The sequence below is a fragment of the Abramis brama genome (assembly GCF_963993115.1).
Source record: "Abramis brama genome assembly, chromosome: 1".
Taxonomy (NCBI): Eukaryota; Metazoa; Chordata; class Actinopteri; order Cypriniformes; family Leuciscidae; genus Abramis; species Abramis brama.
The window spans coordinates 27,428,301-27,449,160 of record NC_139963.1 but is presented as its reverse complement, the minus strand read 5'-3'; the positions used below and the strand labels follow the sequence as shown (position 1 = coordinate 27,449,160).

General features: G+C 37.8%; 1 protein-coding gene across 3 annotated transcripts in view; it reads left to right on the top strand.

Annotated features, from left to right (window-relative positions):
* Nucleotides 1-20,860, top strand: part of abat (4-aminobutyrate aminotransferase) — a 29,019-nt gene that overhangs the window by 6,009 nt on the left and 2,150 nt on the right. For all 3 annotated transcript variants that reach the window (XM_084125031.1, XM_084125029.1, XM_084125030.1), the window contains exons 2-15: nucleotides 7,472-7,636; nucleotides 8,635-8,732; nucleotides 9,209-9,238; nucleotides 10,193-10,310; nucleotides 14,899-14,948; nucleotides 15,558-15,638; nucleotides 16,009-16,101; nucleotides 16,700-16,762; nucleotides 16,867-16,930; nucleotides 17,167-17,315; nucleotides 18,332-18,469; nucleotides 18,936-19,103; nucleotides 19,829-19,975; nucleotides 20,230-20,341. In XM_084125031.1, the coding sequence (XP_083981157.1) occupies nucleotides 7,567-7,636; nucleotides 8,635-8,732; nucleotides 9,209-9,238; nucleotides 10,193-10,310; nucleotides 14,899-14,948; nucleotides 15,558-15,638; nucleotides 16,009-16,101; nucleotides 16,700-16,762; nucleotides 16,867-16,930; nucleotides 17,167-17,315; nucleotides 18,332-18,469; nucleotides 18,936-19,103; nucleotides 19,829-19,975; nucleotides 20,230-20,341 (1,381 nt within the window). In that variant the 5' untranslated portion in view covers nucleotides 7,472-7,566. The remainder of the gene's footprint in view (nucleotides 1-7,471; nucleotides 7,637-8,634; nucleotides 8,733-9,208; nucleotides 9,239-10,192; nucleotides 10,311-14,898; nucleotides 14,949-15,557; nucleotides 15,639-16,008; nucleotides 16,102-16,699; nucleotides 16,763-16,866; nucleotides 16,931-17,166; nucleotides 17,316-18,331; nucleotides 18,470-18,935; nucleotides 19,104-19,828; nucleotides 19,976-20,229; nucleotides 20,342-20,860) is intronic.

The following is a 20,860-nucleotide window of genomic DNA, read 5'->3' as shown; positions in this document are numbered from 1 at the left end:
TTGTTGGGATTAGCCCTGCAACACTCTCGATGTCATGCTTTGTTTTAAATGAATACGCCATGCAATTATTTTTCTCGAGTTATTGATGCATAAAACCTGGCCTATTGCTTCTTAACCAAGATTTATCCTCTTAATAGCACCACAGTTTTTCCCTACAGAGGTTGATCTGTCGTCCAGACAAGAAAGACAGCCAGTTGTACAATTGTTTTCCTCCTTGGTTCCCTTGGCAACTGTCTTGCAGTATTTGTCAGATGTTTTACCTCCTCAATCCCACTGAATGTCCCCTTTTTCGTGTACCATTCCTACAGAGACTGATTAAAGACTCTTAATGTCTATTTCAACTACATAACCTCTCAGATTTTGACTGAATATTTTTATTAGTCATCTTTTTCATTGAGCTTTCATATTCAGTATTAGAGTCTAGATTCTTATCTTTTTAATGAAATAGAGGGAAATCCTGTGAATATTTCTTCACCACATTCGTATGAGTGTAGCAAAGAATGACTTGTGCATGACCTAATAGACTGTTTAAATCATGCAGAGGGGAATTGGTGTAATGAAGTTTACCAATAGGCTTTAACAGGGTTAGCGATGAGTAGCTATTGTGCACAATGAACCGTGCTCATATTCTTCACTGACAGCTCAGTGTCTTTAGTGAGCTCAATGTTATCGCTAGCCAACGATCAAAGTTCATTTGCTGGTGATCAGGATTATGATGATTATTTCTCAGAGTGCAAACCCAAATAATCTCTCTGCTATCTTTATGGTCACTATGATCAGTTAAAAATCAGTTAATCACAATTTGTCATCTCTGAAGTTTAAAAATTAGCTTCACATATTTGTATTGAGGATGTATTCTGTAGACTCTTTCATGTCTTGTTGCTTACTTCTACTGATGTTATCTTGCTCCTTTTCCGAGGGGAGCTGCTCCCAAAAATGGTGTTACGTAACATAAGGAATAATTTGCATTTTAAAAATGGCTCCGTGTTTGGTGCGGTTGCTCATTGCTCTCGTGGAGCGCTGGCTTTAGTTCATACTCTGAGCTGAGAGGATGAGGAGCAGAGGAAGTGGCTCGGAGTTGTGTAATCCAGCACAGGCGGCTATTGTTCGCTTTGAAATGTTCCCCCAGCACAGCGCCTATGCAGAGACCCCTGATGAATATTGATTAGCTGAGAGAGAATCAGATGTCATGTGATGTGAACAAAGAGTGCTGGTTTGATTTTGATGCTGAAAATGAGCAGATAAATGACTCTGGCATTTTGGTTTTGTTAGATCTTAATGCTGCATTCGATACCATATGTCACAGCATATTGGACAGACTGCATGTGGACCGGTCTGTCTAGAACTGTGTTAGTTTAAATCTTACCTCTCAGATTGTTCCCAATTTGTCTACCTGGGTACTAATCTCAGATCTTTGTGTCATGGTGTCCCTCAGGGGTCAGTTTTGGGTCCTGTTTTATTTAGTGTTTATATGCTGCCTCTTGGGCAGATCATTCAGAACTGCCTGAGCTATCACTGTTATGTGGACGACTCCCAGATATATATCAGTTGTCAGCCTGATCTCTATTCAACTTTCTGACTGTTTGTTGGAATCAAAGCGTGGATGAAACTCAACTTTCTAAAACTAAATTGCTCCAAAACTGAATTCGTATTAATTGGCACTCCATCTAATGTCAGTAAATGTAATGTTTTTAAACTTTCAGTAAACAATACCCAATTGTCCCCTTTTGGCCAGGTGGGTAATTTGGGTGTGATTTTTGATGCTCAGCTAACTTTTAATCCTCATTTTAAAAACATAACGAAGGTTGCTTTTTTCCATCTGAGGAACATTGCTCGTATTAGACCCTTTCTCTCTAGGCCTGATGCAGAGAGGCTTATCCATGCCTTCATCACGTCAAGGCTTGATTATTGTAATTCTCTCTTTGCAGGTTTACCAGCAAATTCTATTAAGAGGTTGCAATATATACAAAACTATGCCGCACGTGTTTTGACTTATCCTCACCCCATCACATTACTCCCGCGCTCCAGCAACTGCATTGGCTTCCAGTTCAGCCATAGAGTAGACTGGGTAAACCCAGCCCGATCTGCCGGCAATTTGATTTTGCCCTGCAGCTCAGGCTGGAAACCTGTACATTCTTCTAACCTGCTTCCATTACAAATTTGCGGGGACCAATCACAAACTGGCTTATCCACCTGGCGCACTATTGGCGGGTTTAATCAAATCCAATTCCTTTTAACTTCTCGACGATGCTCAATAGCTTCTTTAGTTTAGCTAACAAATCGCTCGAGTGGGTGTAAATACCACTCACTTTTGTTTTTTGTTTTTTTGCACAACCTGCAAAAATCACTCAATGCCATTGCTGGTTCCGCAAACTGCTGATCAATGCTCCAAACCAACACGTTTGTTGACACGTTTCCTGCCTGGAGTTTTTGCTGCAAAGTACGTCACCTGGATCGTCGGTCTGATTGGTTGAAGGACTAATATATATATATATATATATATATATATATATATATATATATATAAATGTATATATACAGTGAGGAAAATACAGTGAGGAAAATAAGTATTTGAACACCCTGCTATTTTGCAAGTTCTCCCACTTAGAAATCATGGAGGGGTCTGAAATTGTCATCGTAGGTGCATGTCCACTGTGAGAGACATAATAAAATAAAAAAAAATCCAGAAATCACAATGTATGATTTTTTTAACTATTTATTTGTATGATACAGCTGCAAATAAGTATTTGAACACCTGAGAAAATCAATGTTAATATTTGGTACAGTAGCCTTTGTTTGCAATTACAGAGGTCAAACGTTTCCTGTAGTTTTTCACCAGGTTTGCACACACTGCAGGAGGGATTTTGGCCCACTCCTCCACACAGATCTTCTCTAGATCAGTCAGGTTTCTGGGCTGTCGCTGAGAAACACGGAGTTTGAGCTCCCTCCAAAGATTCTCTATTGGGTTTAGGTCTGGAGACTGGCTAGGCCACGCCAGAACCTTGATATGCTTCTTACAGAGGCACTCCTTGGTTATCCTGGCTGTGTGCTTTGGGTCATTGTCATGTTGGAAGACCCAGCCTCGACCCATCTTCAATGCTCTAACTGAGGGAAGGAGGTTGTTCCCCAAAATCTTTCAATACATGGCCCCGGTCATCCTCTCCTTAATACAGTGCAGTCGCCCTGTCCCATGTGCAGAAAAACACCCCCAAAGCATGATGCTACCACCCCCATGCCTTGGACCGTAACCTTGGAAACGGTGGTCCCAGCTCTTTTCAGGTCATTGACCAGCTCCTCCTGTGTAGTTCTGGGCTGATTTCTCACCTTTCTTAGGATCATTGAGACCCCACGAGGTGAGATCTTGCATGGAGCCCCAGTCCGAGGGAGATTGACAGTCATGTTTAGCTTCTTCCATTTTCTAATGATTGCTCCAACAGTGGACCTTTTTTCACCAAGCTGCTTGGCAATTTCCCCGTAGCCCTTTCCAGCCTTGTGGAGGTGTACAATTTTGTCTCTAGTGTCTTTGGACAGCTCTTTGGTCTTGGCCATGTTAGTAGTTGGATTCTTACTGATTGTATGGGGTGGACATGTGTCTTTATGCAGCTAACGACCTCAAACAGGTGCATCTAATTTAGGATAATAAATGGAGTGGAGGTGGACATTTGAAAGGCAGACTAACAGGTCTTTGAGGGTCAGAATTCTAGCTGATAGACAGGTGTTCAAATACTTATTTGCACCTGTATCATACAAATAAATAGTTAAAAAATCATATATTGTGATTTCTGGATTTTTTTTTTAGATTATGTCTCTCACAGTGGACATGCACCTACGATGACAATTTCAGACCCCTCCATGATTTCCAAGTGGGAGAACTTGCAAAATAGCAGGTTGTTCAAATACTTATTTTCCTCACTGTATATATATATATATATATATATATATATATATATATATATATATATATATATATATATATATATATATACATATTATTTTTTTTATTTTTTTATTTATTTTTTTGTTCTGTACATTCTGTAGCGCTTTGAGTTTGAGAAAGGCGCATTACAAATATAATTTATTATTATTATGAATCCACACTCCTCTTCCCATCAGCATTCCCTCATTTCTTCGCTCTCTATCAGTCAATGAAATGAAATTAGTCTCTTTCACTCGAGAAAGGAAAATCAGCTCCATCAGTCAAGTTGTTGCCCCCCAGCCGTCAAACTAGTTTAACCCATTTTGCTTGCTGCATCCTCACAGGCGCATGACAACAGGCTTGTGTAACACACATTTTCAGAACTGGTTCTATCCGGTCGATGAGCCGTCTGGTTAGAGTGCTTCTGAGAGACTGAGCGTCTGGATTTTTCTTGCTTCTGCCGCGTCAATTGCGTAAGCGTCCTATAGCACAACAGAGATGCACTTTCTGCTTCTCGTCTCCTGCGCATGAATAAAGATGCTATGGTTCTCCCCTCTGAATTGATTCCTTTGGACAAGCAAACGTATAAGACTAGCTTCCTTTCAATAGAGCAGGAAGACTGATTCACAGGTTTTCAATGTCCAGAAACATGACAGAAACATATGCCTATGACATTTAAACTGAGCAGGAACAATATTGCTTCAGAAACATGGTGTTTATTCCAGTTAAGAACATTTTGTGCATAATAATTGCATAACGTCACCTTGCTTTTCCTTCCCTAAGCATATGCTCACTCATTATAATAGCTGAAGATATGTTGGGATTCCCTCAGGCATCAGCTTTTCCCTTAGGCAGGACTATTCTTCCCAGTTAATCTTAACGCCAAAGTGTGACCGAGTGGTGCTCGAGTTCCCTGAACCCTGTGCCTGTTGGGAAGGTTTAGCGGTACTCGAAAGTCACGCCGTTAGTCACTTGTCTCCGTCTCAAGAAACGGCTGTGATGGTTCTGCAGTGCAAAAAGATCATCCGAGGGCCGGTGAGTGTCTAAGCCATGTTGTAATTAACACCAATCAACCATGCTTTAATTAAGTGGCATGAGGGCCAACTGTCAGGACCACTGTTGTAGGACAGGATTGATGGGCATGGCTGAACCTGCTGCTCAGGGAGAGAGGAACTGTCTGTGAAGCATGATCCCAGGACTGTCACACTGCAGACTGTAAGATTTGCACCGATATGGTTGTTAATCAGTTTCTGATAAAAAAATAGATATGCAACTATTTTTAGAGACAAGCTGTTTGTAGGTTGATTTCTCTGAAAATTGTGAACATTTTGGCTTTGGGGTGCTTTCTGAATATTCCTCAGTTTGTTTGAGTCAGGGTTAAACTAAAGCCATTGTGAACTAAAACTAAACTGAATAAAACAAGGAATATTAAAAACATTTCTGTTAACTGAAATAAAATAAAATATCACTATACAGTTGTGGTCAGAATTACTGGCACCCCTGGTAAATATGATCAAAAATAAATCTGCATTGTTAATCCTTTTGATCTTTCAGTCAAACATTCTAAAAAATCTAACCTTTCATTGAAGTAAAAGAATTGAAAATGGGGGGTAAATCACAGTATGTAATAAATGCTTTTCTCCAAAACACATTGGCCATAATTCGTTTTCTCCTATAATGCCTGATGAGTTTGGAGAACACCTGACAAGAGATCAGAGACCATTCCTCCATATAGAATCTCTCCAGATCCTTCAGATTCCCAGATCCATGTTTGCACTTGTTCCCTTCAGTTCAGCCGATTCATTTGTTATAGGGTCCAGGTCAGGGGACTGGGATGGTCATGGCAGAAGCTTCATTTTGTGCCCAGTGACACATTTTTGTGTTGATTCTGATGTTTGTTTTTGGATCATTGTCCTGATGGAAGATCCAACCATTATACGATTTCTAGCAGAGGCCGTCAGGTTTAGATTTTTTATCTGTTGGTATTTGCTAGAATCCATGATACCATGTATCTGAACAAGATGTCCAGGACCTCCAGGAAAAAATAGGCCAACAACATTAACGATGCAGCGGTATAATTAACCGTGGGCATGGGGTACTTTTTATCCCTGTTTGCTGCCAAAAAGCTCTTTTTTATTTAATTTTTTTTAGGCTTTGTGACCATTGAAATTTTCAATGCTTTAGCTGTTTTCTATTTTGTGAAGCTCAACAATCCTTTTGCTGCACATCAGAACTATATTCTTTGGTTTTACTCATTGTGATGAATGATTAACCCTCTACAGCACAGCGTTGCAGATACGTATTGCGTGTTCAGTCTACAGGAGCGTAGTGTATCTTTACAAAGTGACATCGCCAATTACAGGCCTGGCAGCATAATACAGCGTTTTTAGTAATTTCCGTGGATCCGTGTGAATGGACGGTGTTTTGACACCGTTGTTATCTGTATGTAAAAAAAAACGCAAAGGAAAGAATTTTCCATTTTTAGTACATTGTTGTTGTGTAAACATACCCTAAAACTGAAATAAATAAAAAAGACAAATAAAAAACAAAAATCTAATAAAATGACAAAAGCACATAATAAAATTACTAAAAAAAATAAACTAAATGAACATCATAACTAAATGTATAAAAATAAAAGCGAATTAAAAATATAAATAAAACTAAAAATATAATATAATAAAACAAAAATAGCACTTGTTTGAGCTTCCCAACCAGGCCAATTTAGTACAATTATTATATCCAATGGTGCAAGTTTGTGGCAGGACTATCTGTTTGTCCGACCAATGGCAAACGGTGATCTGTAAATGTGTGTGGTAATATGTTTATGTGGTCATGATTCTAATATCACAAACACAATTTTTTTTTATTTTTTTATTTTTTAACAAAATAAATAGTCTGTATAATAGTATGTTCGAACAATTAATGTATAACTGTACAACTATATGTAAGATCAAGGAAATTCCTTGATAACATAAAATTGTGGATATTATTTATTCTCTGACCTGCAGATTATATTATCCTCCAGGAAATTTAGAAGCGAAGACCAGGAGACTTGGTTGTATCTTACGCAGGATTCTTTATTGAGAACACAAGCTGTCGGTTTCTGCAGTCATCAAGTCTAACTAAGGCAGTGTACATTGTAGTTTATATACATTTAGAGGGCAGTGCTTAGAAATGGGTACAAAGCATTTGGGTGACGACCTTAAACAAAGCATGCAAATAAAGTATACAGCTATAGGAACCCGCCCCAGACTCTAGAGTGTTACCAATCCTAATCCAATGAGCATAACTATTCAAAGACTGGGAAGGGTGAGAGTCTCAGTAATCTGACTCATTTAACTTACAATGGAGAGAACAGGACTGGCAGGAATATCTTGTTATCCTCATAACCTTAAATGCTAAATTCAATGTACTCTACCTTAGTTTTTTATGTTATGTTATGTTATGTAAGGACATAAGATCAGCAGATCTTAAACAGATTCTTAAATTTGTAATCCCACACCTATATTGGCCTCCCACTCCCTGTAACCTATCTCTTTCATTGTTTTTCCCCAGGTGAAGTAAAAGGAAGGTGAAAAGGTGCTGGCAGGCAGTGTGCTGTCTCTCTCTCTCTCTCTCGCTCTTCATCTCTGCCTTCGTGAGTACTACACATGGCTTCCTCACTCCTGACCCGCCAGCTGGCCGTCTCCCTTCAGCAAAACTTGCGTCTAGCCGCTCCAGGTAAAAAAAAAAAAAATGCTGAGATGGAAGACTGATACCCTGCAGTCTTAAAAGCTTGTTTAACTATAATGTTCTCAACCTACTAGTGACCATCAAAAAGAGCTGTAGCTGTCACAGAGACTTTATCAGAGTGATTAAACTCCATGCTCGGCTTAGTAAGTGATAGGCTTCCTTTAAAATGATAATGATGTGTGGATAGATAGAGAGCCGAATGTCGAGAGGGACACAGTTCAAAGTTACTTAACCATGTAAATGAGTTACAGGGATCTGGTTCTGTCCAGCTTTGGCTGGTGAATTCTGCATGTATAGAGAAGTTGTTTGTGTCTTGTCCTTCAGTGTCTGGTCACATTGCCCCAATCCTGTCAGCGTCCTACATTAATCAGTAGCTCAGTTATGAGTTCACTTCTGTGAACTTATGTAGCCCCTCAAGTGCACATGGGTACTACTGCTCAAATATGGCTAAAAGGCATTTTGTGGCATTTATTCTTTAAATGTATTTGCTGGCCACTGTTCAGATATACAACAAAAGTACAAAAGGTCTTACAGTGTTCAGTTGGTTAATTACTTTGAGATGTCAGATAAACATCTAAATTGCAATGCTAAGCATTTTTAGGAAGTTATCTTCACTGAAACTGAGGCAACCTGTCATAATTCAAGAGGAAATTAAAGGATGAATGAATGACTCTTTCCTGTTATGCAGCACTTTTTGAACTCTGTAACTTTTTATGAAAGTGAATTTCTATAAAAGGGGACCAGATTTGATCATTTACACAACAGCAAGAAATTAGTAAAATTACATAAAATTAATTCCCATGTTCAGCTAAATGTGATATTCATTTTCTTCTTGTAATATGATTTATATTTTTAGAAACTGTGAATTCAAAATCTCATCCAACATATTACGTAACTATGGGAAATATGTACTGCATAGTAAGAGTGGCTGAAATTATTAAGTATGTGGTCTTATTTAAGTTTTTATTCTGTTTTTGTTGTATTAGGATCCAGATATGCCAGCAAAACTGCAACAAAAACTGTTTCAGAGTTTGAATATGACACCCCATCCATGAAGACCGCTGTGCCAGGTCCAAAGTCCCAGGTTCAGTCTCAGCATTTTTACTCTTTTACCATAAGATTTATCACCAGATTGTTTTGTGATATGTCTCTGCTGGAAATATAAGATTTTTAGAGAGAAAAAAAAAAATAAAAAAAAAATAAAATATATATATATATATATATATATATATATATATATATATATATATATATAACAAATGAAGCATTACAATCATAAGAAAAATAATGTGTGTCCAATATTTGTATGATTAAAGCTGACAGAAATATCTTTTGATAACTCTTTTGATATATATATATATACATTAGATTGGACACATTATTTTTCTTATGATTTTAATGCTTAAATAATTGTATTTGTTAATTATATATATATATATATAACAATTAAGCATTACAAGCATAAGAAAAATAATGTGTGTCCAATATTTGTATGATTAAAGCTGACAGAAATATATTTTGATAACTCTGACTAATAGATTAATTTCTCTCATTCAACAGGAGCTGATGAGACAACTCGGAGAGATTCAGGTGAGACAAACTTTGGCGTTTGCTCAGTTTATACACGCATAACTGTACCTTAAACTTGCGTTATGCAATTAGATAGAAGTCTTCCATACTCTGTACATGGAGATATTTGAAAACCAGTGTCAATCACATGAGGTGCAGTTCTCTTAGTTTGTACTTAGATAATGATTTAAGTATACGAGTCACTTCTTCAGACAGTGCCATTCAAAACAAAACGATATGATTAACAGCAGTAAAGCTAAAGTATGACTGCCCTAGATCAGCAATGTCACTTCTGATGTGACGTCCAGCCATATTTCAGCCTGTCTGGATGTCTTCAGCGTATTGAGTGATGAATGTATTTCAGGCAGTAATTTATCTGCTGTCTGGTCCAGCTTCTTGAGAGCAGTCACAGTCATCTTTTGACCGCTTTGCTGTGAATGAGCAGATAGATGCGAGCTGACAGGCTCTGATGAAGCTAATATCACAGATTCGCTTCGCCGCAGCTCCTGTGCGTGTCTGTTGGTCGCTGTGTGTCTCCCGTGCACAATAAGCAGACATAAGAAGAGTCATAACCTATTCATCAGACGTGCTAAAAATAGATGCTGCATCAGGTTCAAAGCCACGGAGACGGAAAAGCCAATTTCAGTAGATAAAGCACCGTTGCTCACAATTTTGTGGTAATGAGTCACGGTCTGAAACATGACATCTGCTTTTTCAGGTGTACAGTACATGTGAATTCATTAAAGGGAATTTTATAAATGATTGTGCCAATAAACATTTAGTTGTACAATCACCACTTATACATATGTGACATCAGTGCAAATAGCTGTTGTGAGAGCTTGCGGGTTTCTTTATTAGCCATTCACTGACATGAAGCTGAAGCTCTGCCAAGAAAAAGAAAAAAATGAGGTGTACAGATGAATCACAATTCACTTTAATAGCAACATTCAACTCTACTTCTCTCTTGGTTTGCAGAATGTTGGAGCGATTCATTTCTTTTGCAACTATGAGGAGAGCAGGGGGAACTACCTGGTGGACGTGGACGGTAACCGAATGCTGGACGTGTACACACAAATCTCCTCCATCCCCATTGGTGAGCTCCGTCAGTAAGCTGGTCTCTGTTACAACACATTCATTGGTCTGCGGACCACTGACACATCTACTGTAAGACAGGAAATAAGACCACTTTGAATTAAAGTCGGCATGAAAGGGAAGTTGCGTGACGTATATCCAAGTGAAACAGCTTCTCGAACAAGAAAAAATGTAGGACTGGACAGGATTTTTTTCCAGTGGTAATTGATTGGATGGTTGTGGTTTGTTGTTGCTGTGATGTCATGTGAGTGACAGGTTGCCCCGCCCTCGTGCCAGTAAACACGTCATCAGAGAAGAGAAGATACTTTGATTAGAGTTTATGAGGGCACATGAATTTTAAAAAAAGAATGATGTGCAGTGCACAGATAAATCACTTATTATGTAATAAAATACTGCAATATTTCTTAAGAATTATCTAGAGATTATCTTAATTCTGATTCTAATTAATTAGTCGGCTATTTTAATTGAATTAAAATGAATCTCATACATTTTATGAGATGTATTTTGAGATTAAATATTTTCTTTTTTATTTTATTTCAATTGATGAAAATTTTTATAGTTTTAGTTAACAATAACAACACTGCACTAGAGTTGGAAAGGATCTTACAATCCAACATACAGTGTTGTCACTGTGGCCACTGTGTTGTTCTCGCTCAGTAAATGTGAGAGGCGTCCTGTGGCTTTGCCTGAGGCGACTGTTGGTGCGGATGATTAAATGTGAGTGACAGGAACTCAGGACTTCCTTTGAGGTTTGTGTGTACAGATACGACAGGCTGACCTGAGAGGCAGAAAGAGCACCTTTCCTCTGTCTGCATCTCATCCGTTTGGTCCGTTAGCTTACTTGCATTTAATCAGCCTCAACAAATTGAGTGAAGCTCTGTCTCTCGCTCTCAGATGTGCCTTCAGGTGGTGACTCCGATTTAATGAGCTTTGATTTCCCTTGCACTTGCTTCTCCTGTTTCATTTGAACAGAAGTGTATTATGGGATATTGTTGTTACATCAGTGTACAACCCCCACTCACCCAAAACATTCACAATGACAGAGACATGCATACACAAGGGCAACACACACCACAATCCACTAGTTTTCTTACTTAATGTGTTGCACACATGTATCCTGTGTGTTTAAGCAAGAGCGAGGCTTTATTCACCCTGCGGCCTGTTCTTTACATGTGTCAGTAAAGCACATGACTTCATCTAAAGCTTTCTGTGATCCTGGATCAGCCGCTGGACAGATTCAACCATCAGTCAGCAAAATAGATAACTCTACTTTTTTTTAATGAGCTTGAGCATCCCCTTTTCAGATTTTCATAATTCATTTGATCAAGATATCAAAACATTTGTTGCTGTAAATAACAGAAACAGTGGGTGGAGTGTTGTATAGTAGTCTGTACAGGCTTGTCTAGAGTTCATGAGGTACATTCTTGTTTTGCAGTACATTCTGTACTCTGTATAGGTTTTAAAATTAAATGTGCTTGTGGTGTAATTTAAGAAAGTATTTCTATGAAACAATATACAAGACTTTCATAAATGTGCTCTGGTCAAGCTCAGGCAATCAAATATTATTAATTCTGACTCGATTATTTACGCTATGGCAAGAAAGTCAAGACAGATCTCAGCATGATGGAAATAAGGGGGAAAAAAAGTTAATTGCATCAGTGCAAGTTCTTTTTGAGTATGTGTATTTTTATAGGCATTTTGGAAGTTTTGATAATATAATACTTTAATAAATTTATCTAACTTGACATAATTAAATACAATAGAACAATGCACAATAAATGTATACAAAGTGTAGACAAATGTTTAAAAAAAAAAAAATCAGAAGTCCAGTAGAACTCAACTATAAAGAACAATAATAAAAAAAAAAAGGTTCTTTTTTTGTTCAGGCCAATGTGCACACTTTGGTCAATTTTAACTGGTTAATAGAAATCAAGCTAATGTGAATTTAAAAAATCTAAACAATTCGGATAAGTTGCTTAGAATTATCCAGTATTTTGAAGTGCCCACAATAACAATACCACTCATTACCGCAATAATACCATATTACCGAATACTGACACATGTCTGTTTGTGATTATAATAAAGGAAACTAATATGATTTAATCTTTAAGAATTGTAATTGTAAAAAAAAATGATGTTACCCATGTGGTAACAGCTGGTGTTTTCACATAAAGGCAGCCACTTGCATGGACAAATGCTTGTTTCAGTTGACTTCACAGGACTGAAAGAGCCAGATGCAGAACAGAATGAATTCCTCAGCAATCAGACTGAGGTCAAACTAGTACTGTTTCTACTCCTAGTGAGCTGTAGGCATGCAGTTTTAAAAGCTAGTCATCTTGATTAAGCTGCTGTGGTAGATTTTCCTTTACGCACCTGACTTAAGTTAAAGGGGCGTCTCCACTTCGACACCTACAAATTTATACTCTACTAGGCGTCACCTCTTCGACACCTGCTTCTAGTCGGACGATGCCTCGTCCCTTTTTAACACTATCATTTGGGAATAAGATCTTGTGTTCCACTAAACACAATCACTCGGGAATGGAAGTAAGATCTCTAGTGTCTAGCCTGTCACACAGCATTAATCAGATGGACCTCCAGACAATGCCTTAGAATGTGCTTTAATCACGGCCGGGAAGACCTTGTATCAGTCACGGAGAATCCCCTCGACAAAATGATTACCACATTTGTTAGAGAATAGGAGTATGGCAAAGGTGACATGATTCATTCTCCAATATGATTGGTTCTTCATATGTATAATTCTCTGTAACTAGGTAAAAGCAAATTTGGATTCCTAAATACTTCAGATTGTTGCTAGGGTTATGAGGTTATATTTGCACATTACACATTACACAATTTTATGTAATGTCAGCTTTGAAAAAACAAAGGAAAACACACTGAAAATGGTTTGTGCTTACATTTAGGGCCAGGGAACATGTTCATGTGAAACCTGACGTTTGTTCAATTTGTTATGGGCATGTCTTGTTCTGCAGACATAACAGATCTTCCCTTTTTTTGGGATCAGCCCTAACTGCTAAATTTGAAGTTGTAAGAAAAAAAATTACAGTGAATTTACAGGCTCACTCTACCATAACTGATTTTTTTATTCAAGAAACAAACGAAATTACAGTAAATTCTGTTACTTTATTATTATTAATCTGTTAATTAAGATTGATTAATCTCAATGAATTGTCTCTACCTCTACATACAGTTTGTCTCATCAAGGTGCACAGAGTCAGACACCTCAAAAAGTCACTTAACCCAGGGGTTCCCAAACTTTTCCATGCCAAGGCCCCCCAAATGCCACTAGGTTCTGGCCAAGGCCCCCCGTATTGAACCCATCGACAATACTACGGCACGGCACATGTAGAAATAAATAAATAAAACATCTAGGTGAACATCAGATTATGTGATGGTGTTTGATACCAGCCAATCAGAAAGATGAGATGCACCGATTACAATTTTCAAGGCAGATTCCGATTTTTCATTGAGTTTGACCTGCCGATACAGATTTAAGCCGATTCTGATTTCATTTTTTCTAACCACTTTACAGCACACACAAATATTTATTTTCTATATATATATATATATATATATATATATATATATATATATATAATAAAACACCACTTTTACCCAAACTGGTTAATAAAAACATGTTTAAATGGATATATTCTCTATAAATATTTTTGTCTTCATTTTCTTTTCTGACATAGCCTACTCCTTGTTAAAACACACTATACATACAAATTATGTGCATTTTTTTGAGTGAAATCATATTTATTTTGTCCATCAAAAGTGTGCTTTCACTTTAACTGAGCGTGAGCAGCGCTACAAAAAGCAGCGCCCGAGTGCATTTGAATCGGCATATGTCAGACTGAAAATCACGTGAAAATCTGCCAATTCTTGTCACTAGCCGATCAATCAGATATCAGATAGGCTATGCAACAAATTATTATAATGTTTTTTCATAACAATACTCAAATTAGCAAATATTTATTTTTTAACGTTTTTTAACTTTTTTTTTTCCAACTTGCTGCCCCCCTGCGCCCCCTGGCGGCCCCCACTTTGAAAACCCCTGACTTAACCAAATAAATGTCATTATGCAAAAATATTAAACCATTGTTTAAGTTACTTCTCAAAAATTTCACAAAATTATGTTTGTTAGCTTGTAAATCATAGACAGTAGATGTGCTGTTCAAAATAAAGACATTTCATGCATCTACACTACAAATGACTTTGGGACCAAGTTTTCCACTTGGCTTGATATTTTTGTGTATTGCAATGACATTCATACATATTTGATTGTGGCTTAAGTGTTCTAATGTTTTTGGGTGCTTTGTGTAAGAGTAGTAGTATCAGAGAGTTGTTCTCACTGCAGCTGTAGTCATAGAGAGCGACTATATCAATTATCCACCTCAACTCACTAGCGTGCAAATACATTTTGTTGCCTTCAGCTCCAATTGTGACAAAATGTGACCATTCAATTCAATTGCTGTTTGTTTTGGTGTGTTTTCACTGTCTCAAATCTTCAGATATCTCCCTGCATGTATAATGAATAGATTGACAGTGTTTTTGATCTTCTTTTCTAGGTTACAATCATCCAGCCTTAATGAAAGTGATGACCAATCCAAATAATGTGGTGAGTCCTGATCAGACTATGAAGTGTGTGTGTGTGTGTGTGTGTGTGTGTGTGTGTGTGTGTGTGTGTGTGTGTGTGTGTGTGTGTGTGTGTGTGTGTGTGTGTGTGTCTTTATAGATAGATTACTGCAAATCTAATTTCCATTGTACAGTCAAACAGTGCAGCATGAGTGGAACAAGATGAGAATTTTAAAGGTGTGATGCACAGAGCTGCTTTTCAGTAGCACTGCTTCACTTACGTTTTCCATTAAAAACAAAATTAATTTCTTTTATAATTCACTTTTTAGCAGATACACTACTGTTATTAGGTTTGGGGTCTGTAAGATTTTTGTAATGGTTTGAAAGAAGTCTCATGTTAACCAAGGCTGCATTATTTGATAATAATTTGAGTACAGAAAACAGTAATATAGTGAAACTTAAAGTTATTTAAAATAACTGATTTTGATTTGAATATTTTAAATGTGATTTATTCCTGTATTGGTGTAACTGAATTTTCATTGTCAATTTGCTACCATTCACAAGTGTCCACAAGTTGTATACACTTATGAATAGTAGTGTAATAACACTTAAAATGTACTTTTTCAAATTCTGCGTGAATTTTTTTTTTCAGAGTGCATTTGTCAACCGGCCGGCACTTGGTATTCTGCCACCAGAGAACTTTCCAGACAAACTGGTCGAGAGCCTGCTGACGGTGAGTGTTGTTGGATTTGAAGAAACACAAGTGAAGGATTTCTTGAAAGATGTATGTTTCCACAAACTTGCAATAACAAAAGCTAATAACAGCATGTGTCTCAGAAATTATTGCTGACAATGCTCACAAGTAGAGAGTAAGGACTGTGTTTTGCGCAAGGTTTAGACCTTTCACTTGAAGAACAGATTGTTTTCTGGCGGTTGTAAAAAAGCCCTTTGGGATTTTCTTAATCTTGATAACGTCCTTTGCAGATATCACTATGAACCTAATAAATGATTGCGCTCTTTTTCACATTGGCCGGAAGTGGCTTACTGTTTATTGTAGAGGTGCCAGAGCGGAGTGCTGTGAATGACTCTTTCTTCAACATCAGATTGCCCCCAGCGGAATGACGCGAGTACAAACCATGGCCTGTGGTTCCTGCTCCAATGAGAATGCCTTCAAGAGCATGTTTATCTGGTACAGAGTGAGTGGACTTTCCTCAGTTTGCTCCTGCTCGACTCACACAAACTGCAAATTTTGCTTTATATAGGTGTGATGTCGGTTGTATTTTGGCAATAATAATACCAAGACTGAAACTGTTGGAGGAAAAAAATCAGTGTATATCACTATAATATTTTTTTTCCTAATTCTTATTTTTTTGTAATAATAAGTATTATGATTTTTGATATCATTGGTATTATTGCTTGCAATAGTATAACAGAAGCTTGAAAGCTTAAATCTGTTAGAAATACTGATTTAATTCAGATTACTTTATATTAAGGCTGTCAAATGATACAGGTGAGGGAATCATAAGAAAATATGATGTAATTACACAAAAAAAAAAAACATATTCCTGACTGTTATGTAAATTCCATATTAACTGGGCTCATAAAATGGACTCTTGGACAGTGCTTGTGTTCATTATATGGAAATAAAACAATCAATTGAAATATATACAGGTATATATTCATGTATGCATCATGTACTGTATGTACCTACTACGTATGTTGGCAGCCCTACTCTATACACATGAACAGCTCTTAAATCATCTGATATCTAATACTTTTTTTAATGGTTTCTAGAATAAGGAGAGAGGAGACACCAACCCATCTGCGGAGGAAATCGGCTCTTGCATGATCAACCAGGTTAGAGAATAGACACTGTGAAAGACACACATTATGCACTTGACTGTGGCTCCTGAAATCTTAATGTTCTTTTTACACACACTATTCTCTTTCCTCTCTCTCAGAGTCCTGGATGCCCAGATTTGAGCATCTTGTCTTTTATGGGAGCTTTCCATGGGAGAACTCTGGGTAAGTGCTTGAAAATTGTCTGTTGATTTATAAGAACATAATTGAAAGATGTGTCTGATTCAGTTCAGTACACTTCAGGGATTCAGGGATTTGACCTGGCCTGCATGTATTAGCCTTACATTTGTTTGCCTTTGCAACTATTTGTATCATATGACTTCATTTGACCAACAAAGACGCCTGGCTGTTTTGTTTTAACTGACATCCATCCCCTTAATGTGTGTGGTGTTGGATTACAGGTTGCCTGGCCACAACACATTCCAAAGCCATTCACAAGCTGGATATACCGACATTTGACTGGCCTATCGCACCCTTCCCTAAGCTCCAGTACCCTTTGGAGGAGTTTGCACGGGAGAACGCCCAGGAAGAGGCCCGCTGCCTGGAGGAGGTCTGAGATCTCTCCTTTGTGTTCACAGAAAAAAAAATCCACGATAATTAAAGGTTCAATACAAGTAATGCTCAATCAACCGCATTTGTGAGTTTCCCACCTTTTCTTCAAAAAAAGCCAAAATATACGTTACACTGAGATACACCAATCCATACATTTTAAAATACTCGCTATTTCAATAGTATCACCACAAGACATAAACAACGTTCCCATCCCATTTTACAGGTTTGTCAGCATGAAAACAGATCACTGTGAACCCTAAACCCTTTAGTTGTTCAGCAAAATTCCGTGGGTGATTTTCAGTCATTTCAATACGCGATTGGGAATTTTGCGCAAGGCAAAGCATTTCTCCAAAGCAGATATCCAAGTTTTCACGCCAAGTTTTTGTTGTTGACCAACAGAAAGCTGCATTGTCCACTGCCAATAGTGTAGTAATGCACAATGCACCGCTCACACAGAGGTCTCTTTCAACCAAGCAGCTGTTTGTCAATACGTTGAAAAACTTAAACCCCATGCGAAATCTGCGAGGTGAAATGTTTCGCCCTTACTAGAAATTCCTGATTAAATGGATTCCAATTGAAATGATTGGATTTCACACACTAACATTTCACAGAGCAATGGTTAATGTGATGACATGTTTTAAGTAATGTAAGTGGGCCGCATTTTCTTCTATTGTTAGTGTCTCACCATTACCATGATTTTGTGTTTCTTTAAGAGAATGAGGGACGAGTCAAAACATATATATATATTTTTTAACATAACATGTTGCTTAATGCTTTCAACTAAACTTGTTGAACCAGGAATATTACAGAAATACCTAATTTGTCAACTGACGCTAGATATCCAGTAGGAATATCTTGCATACAATTTTGGAGTGCAGCATAGTTTACTAAAAACAGACGGTAGTCGTTGTCTTACAATGCACAGACTGCAAAGTGTTATCTAGTTCTTAACATACAAGTGAGATAAAGGTAAGTAAAGCATTGAATAAGTTTTAAACTTTTTCTGTGTGTCAGGTTGAGGATCTCATCATGAAGTGGAGGCAGAAGGGCAAACCAGTTGCTGGCATTGTTATCGAGCCCATCCAGGCAGAGGGGGGGGACAACCACGCTTCGCCTGACTTCTTCATCAAATTGCGAAATATTGCACGCAAGGTGAAACGTTTTTTCCAAGCTAACTGTTCTAAAATGCTTAGCTTTCCTCCATAGTCATCCTTTCTTATTGGATCTGTGATTTGAAGTCGTTTCAGATAGACACTCCAGTTATAAATTGCTAAAATGAGACTCTTTGAACACTAATAAAAAAAGGCACTCTCGACTGTACGAAGTTCTTTTTATCTGCTCTAAATTGAGTCCTTATGAACGAGATAAGGCAGAACACAAAAGGGAATGATTTAATAAGGCTGTTTTTATGCAGAGAAAAGAAAAGAGGCCCTTTAAGTAATTGTGATGAAGTCCACGCTCTCCCTGAAAAACTCGGGAAGTGTTCTCTTCAAATGAAGCGTAGCAAAGCGCAACGGCTGTGTCCAGTGGGTGTTGTATGCAGTTTTATGCAGGCTGACAAGATGGGTTTTGACAGAGAGTGAGCTAACAGATGTTTATCTGTGTCTGGATCTTTCAGCATGGCTGTGCTTTCCACGTGGATGAGGTGCAGACAGGTGGAGGAGCAACAGGCAAGTTCTGGGCCCATGAGCATTGGGGTCTGGACGACCCTGCTGATGTTGTTTCCTTCAGCAAGAAGATGCTGACAGGAGGATATTACCACAGGGATGAACTGCAAGCAGACAAAGTAAGGACTGTCATCGTTTCCCCAAATGTCACCTCATGCAAAATCGTCAATCCCATTCTTAGTAATTGTTCCCAGTGGGCTGCTTTATCGTGTTTGTTTACAAGTCATTGCTTATGAATGGAGTTATTATGTGTTTTAGTATCAGATGATTGTTCTGTCAGTTTCGCAGTCTTTGTTTGTCTAAATGATTGCGTGTCCTTGGATGAGATTCATTGCTGTATGGAACTGAGCAATCATGCCCCCTACTGTTTCTTTCTGTAAAGTTGCCTCCGATGGTGTAGTTTTATCTACATTCTAAGCCACAAAAAAACTTCAATAAATCTACATGTAACCTATATAAACATATAACCTTATATATAACTATGTAACCTATACTTTCCATAAATACTTTACTTAAAAACTTTAGACATTGAGCAGTGGATCAAAAGATACATTTAGGGCAAAAACAGTAACAAACAGTGCAATGTGAAACCGAAATTGTCCCAAAAAAATTTAAGTGACCAGTGCACCTAGGGAGAGATGAGTGTTAATAATTTTGAATAATAATTGTTGTTGTTACTATAATAATTTAAATGGTGAAAATAATTTTTTATATTTATTAATAAATGTATTATTATTACTAGAAAATAATAAATAAATCTTTTTCATTTTTGGTCTACTTAAAATTGCTGTGTAAGACTTGAGTGTAAGAACCATTTAAACTGACATGACTGTATTCACCTCAGCCCTACAGAATCTTCAACACCTGGATGGGAGACCCCTCAAAGAATCTGTTCTTATCAGAGGTGCTTAATGTGATCAGAAGAGAGAACCTTCTGGAAGAGGTGACGCGCTCAGGGAAGGCTCTTTTGCAGGGCCTTTACGCACTGCAGGTACAGCCATCTTCATTCCTCACAGACGCCACAGCTCATCACGAAAGGCTTTAAAACTGTTAATGGTTCTATCATGATGTTCATTGCTTATCTGAGGGCCGGCCTCATAACTCCTGCTGCCGGAGAGAAAACCTGAGCCTGTAATCGATTTTGGAAACGTAATGAGTGCTTGTTTTGAAGCTGTGGATATATGATGCTGTCCACATCGTGAGCTGTGTATTTGTTTGAATGTCTCGCTGCTTCTCCTCACGTAGACCCAGTACCCTCATATCCTGAGTAGAGCCCGTGGCCAGGGTACATTCTGTGCCATAGACGCCTGCGATGATGCCACGCGCAACAGTATCATGATGAAGGCCAGGAACAAAGGTAAGCTGTGGCCCCCTCACCCATCACACACAAGGTTTAAAATTGATGACTTATGACAATTGGATTATTTTATAATTTATTCATAAATTAGTTATTATGTTTCATCTGTGTGCTCTGAGATGCAGTTCATTTACAATGTTGGGGAAAAAAGCCACAGTTCCTTCCCCCGATTGTAGCAACTTCCATTTTTATTACAGATATTTAGCGCCAATTTCCCTGGAAGTGATGATTTTGTTCTCTTGAACGCATGGGATGGAAACGCTGCTTTATTAGCAAATGTTTTAAGCAATTTTTACAATTTTGCGCAAAAGTTAAATTCGCAATTTTGGATGGAAACATAGCTAATGACAAGGCTCAGGTCATTGTCAGGTAATTATATAATATGCAATTTGCAATAATTATATTAGTAGTATAATAGTAACAAATAGTGTTAATTTTAGACCCTGTCCGCACAAGATGCAGAGGCTTTATGGGATACTATGTTCTCTAAAATAAAATAAAAACTTCTGTTTATCTCAC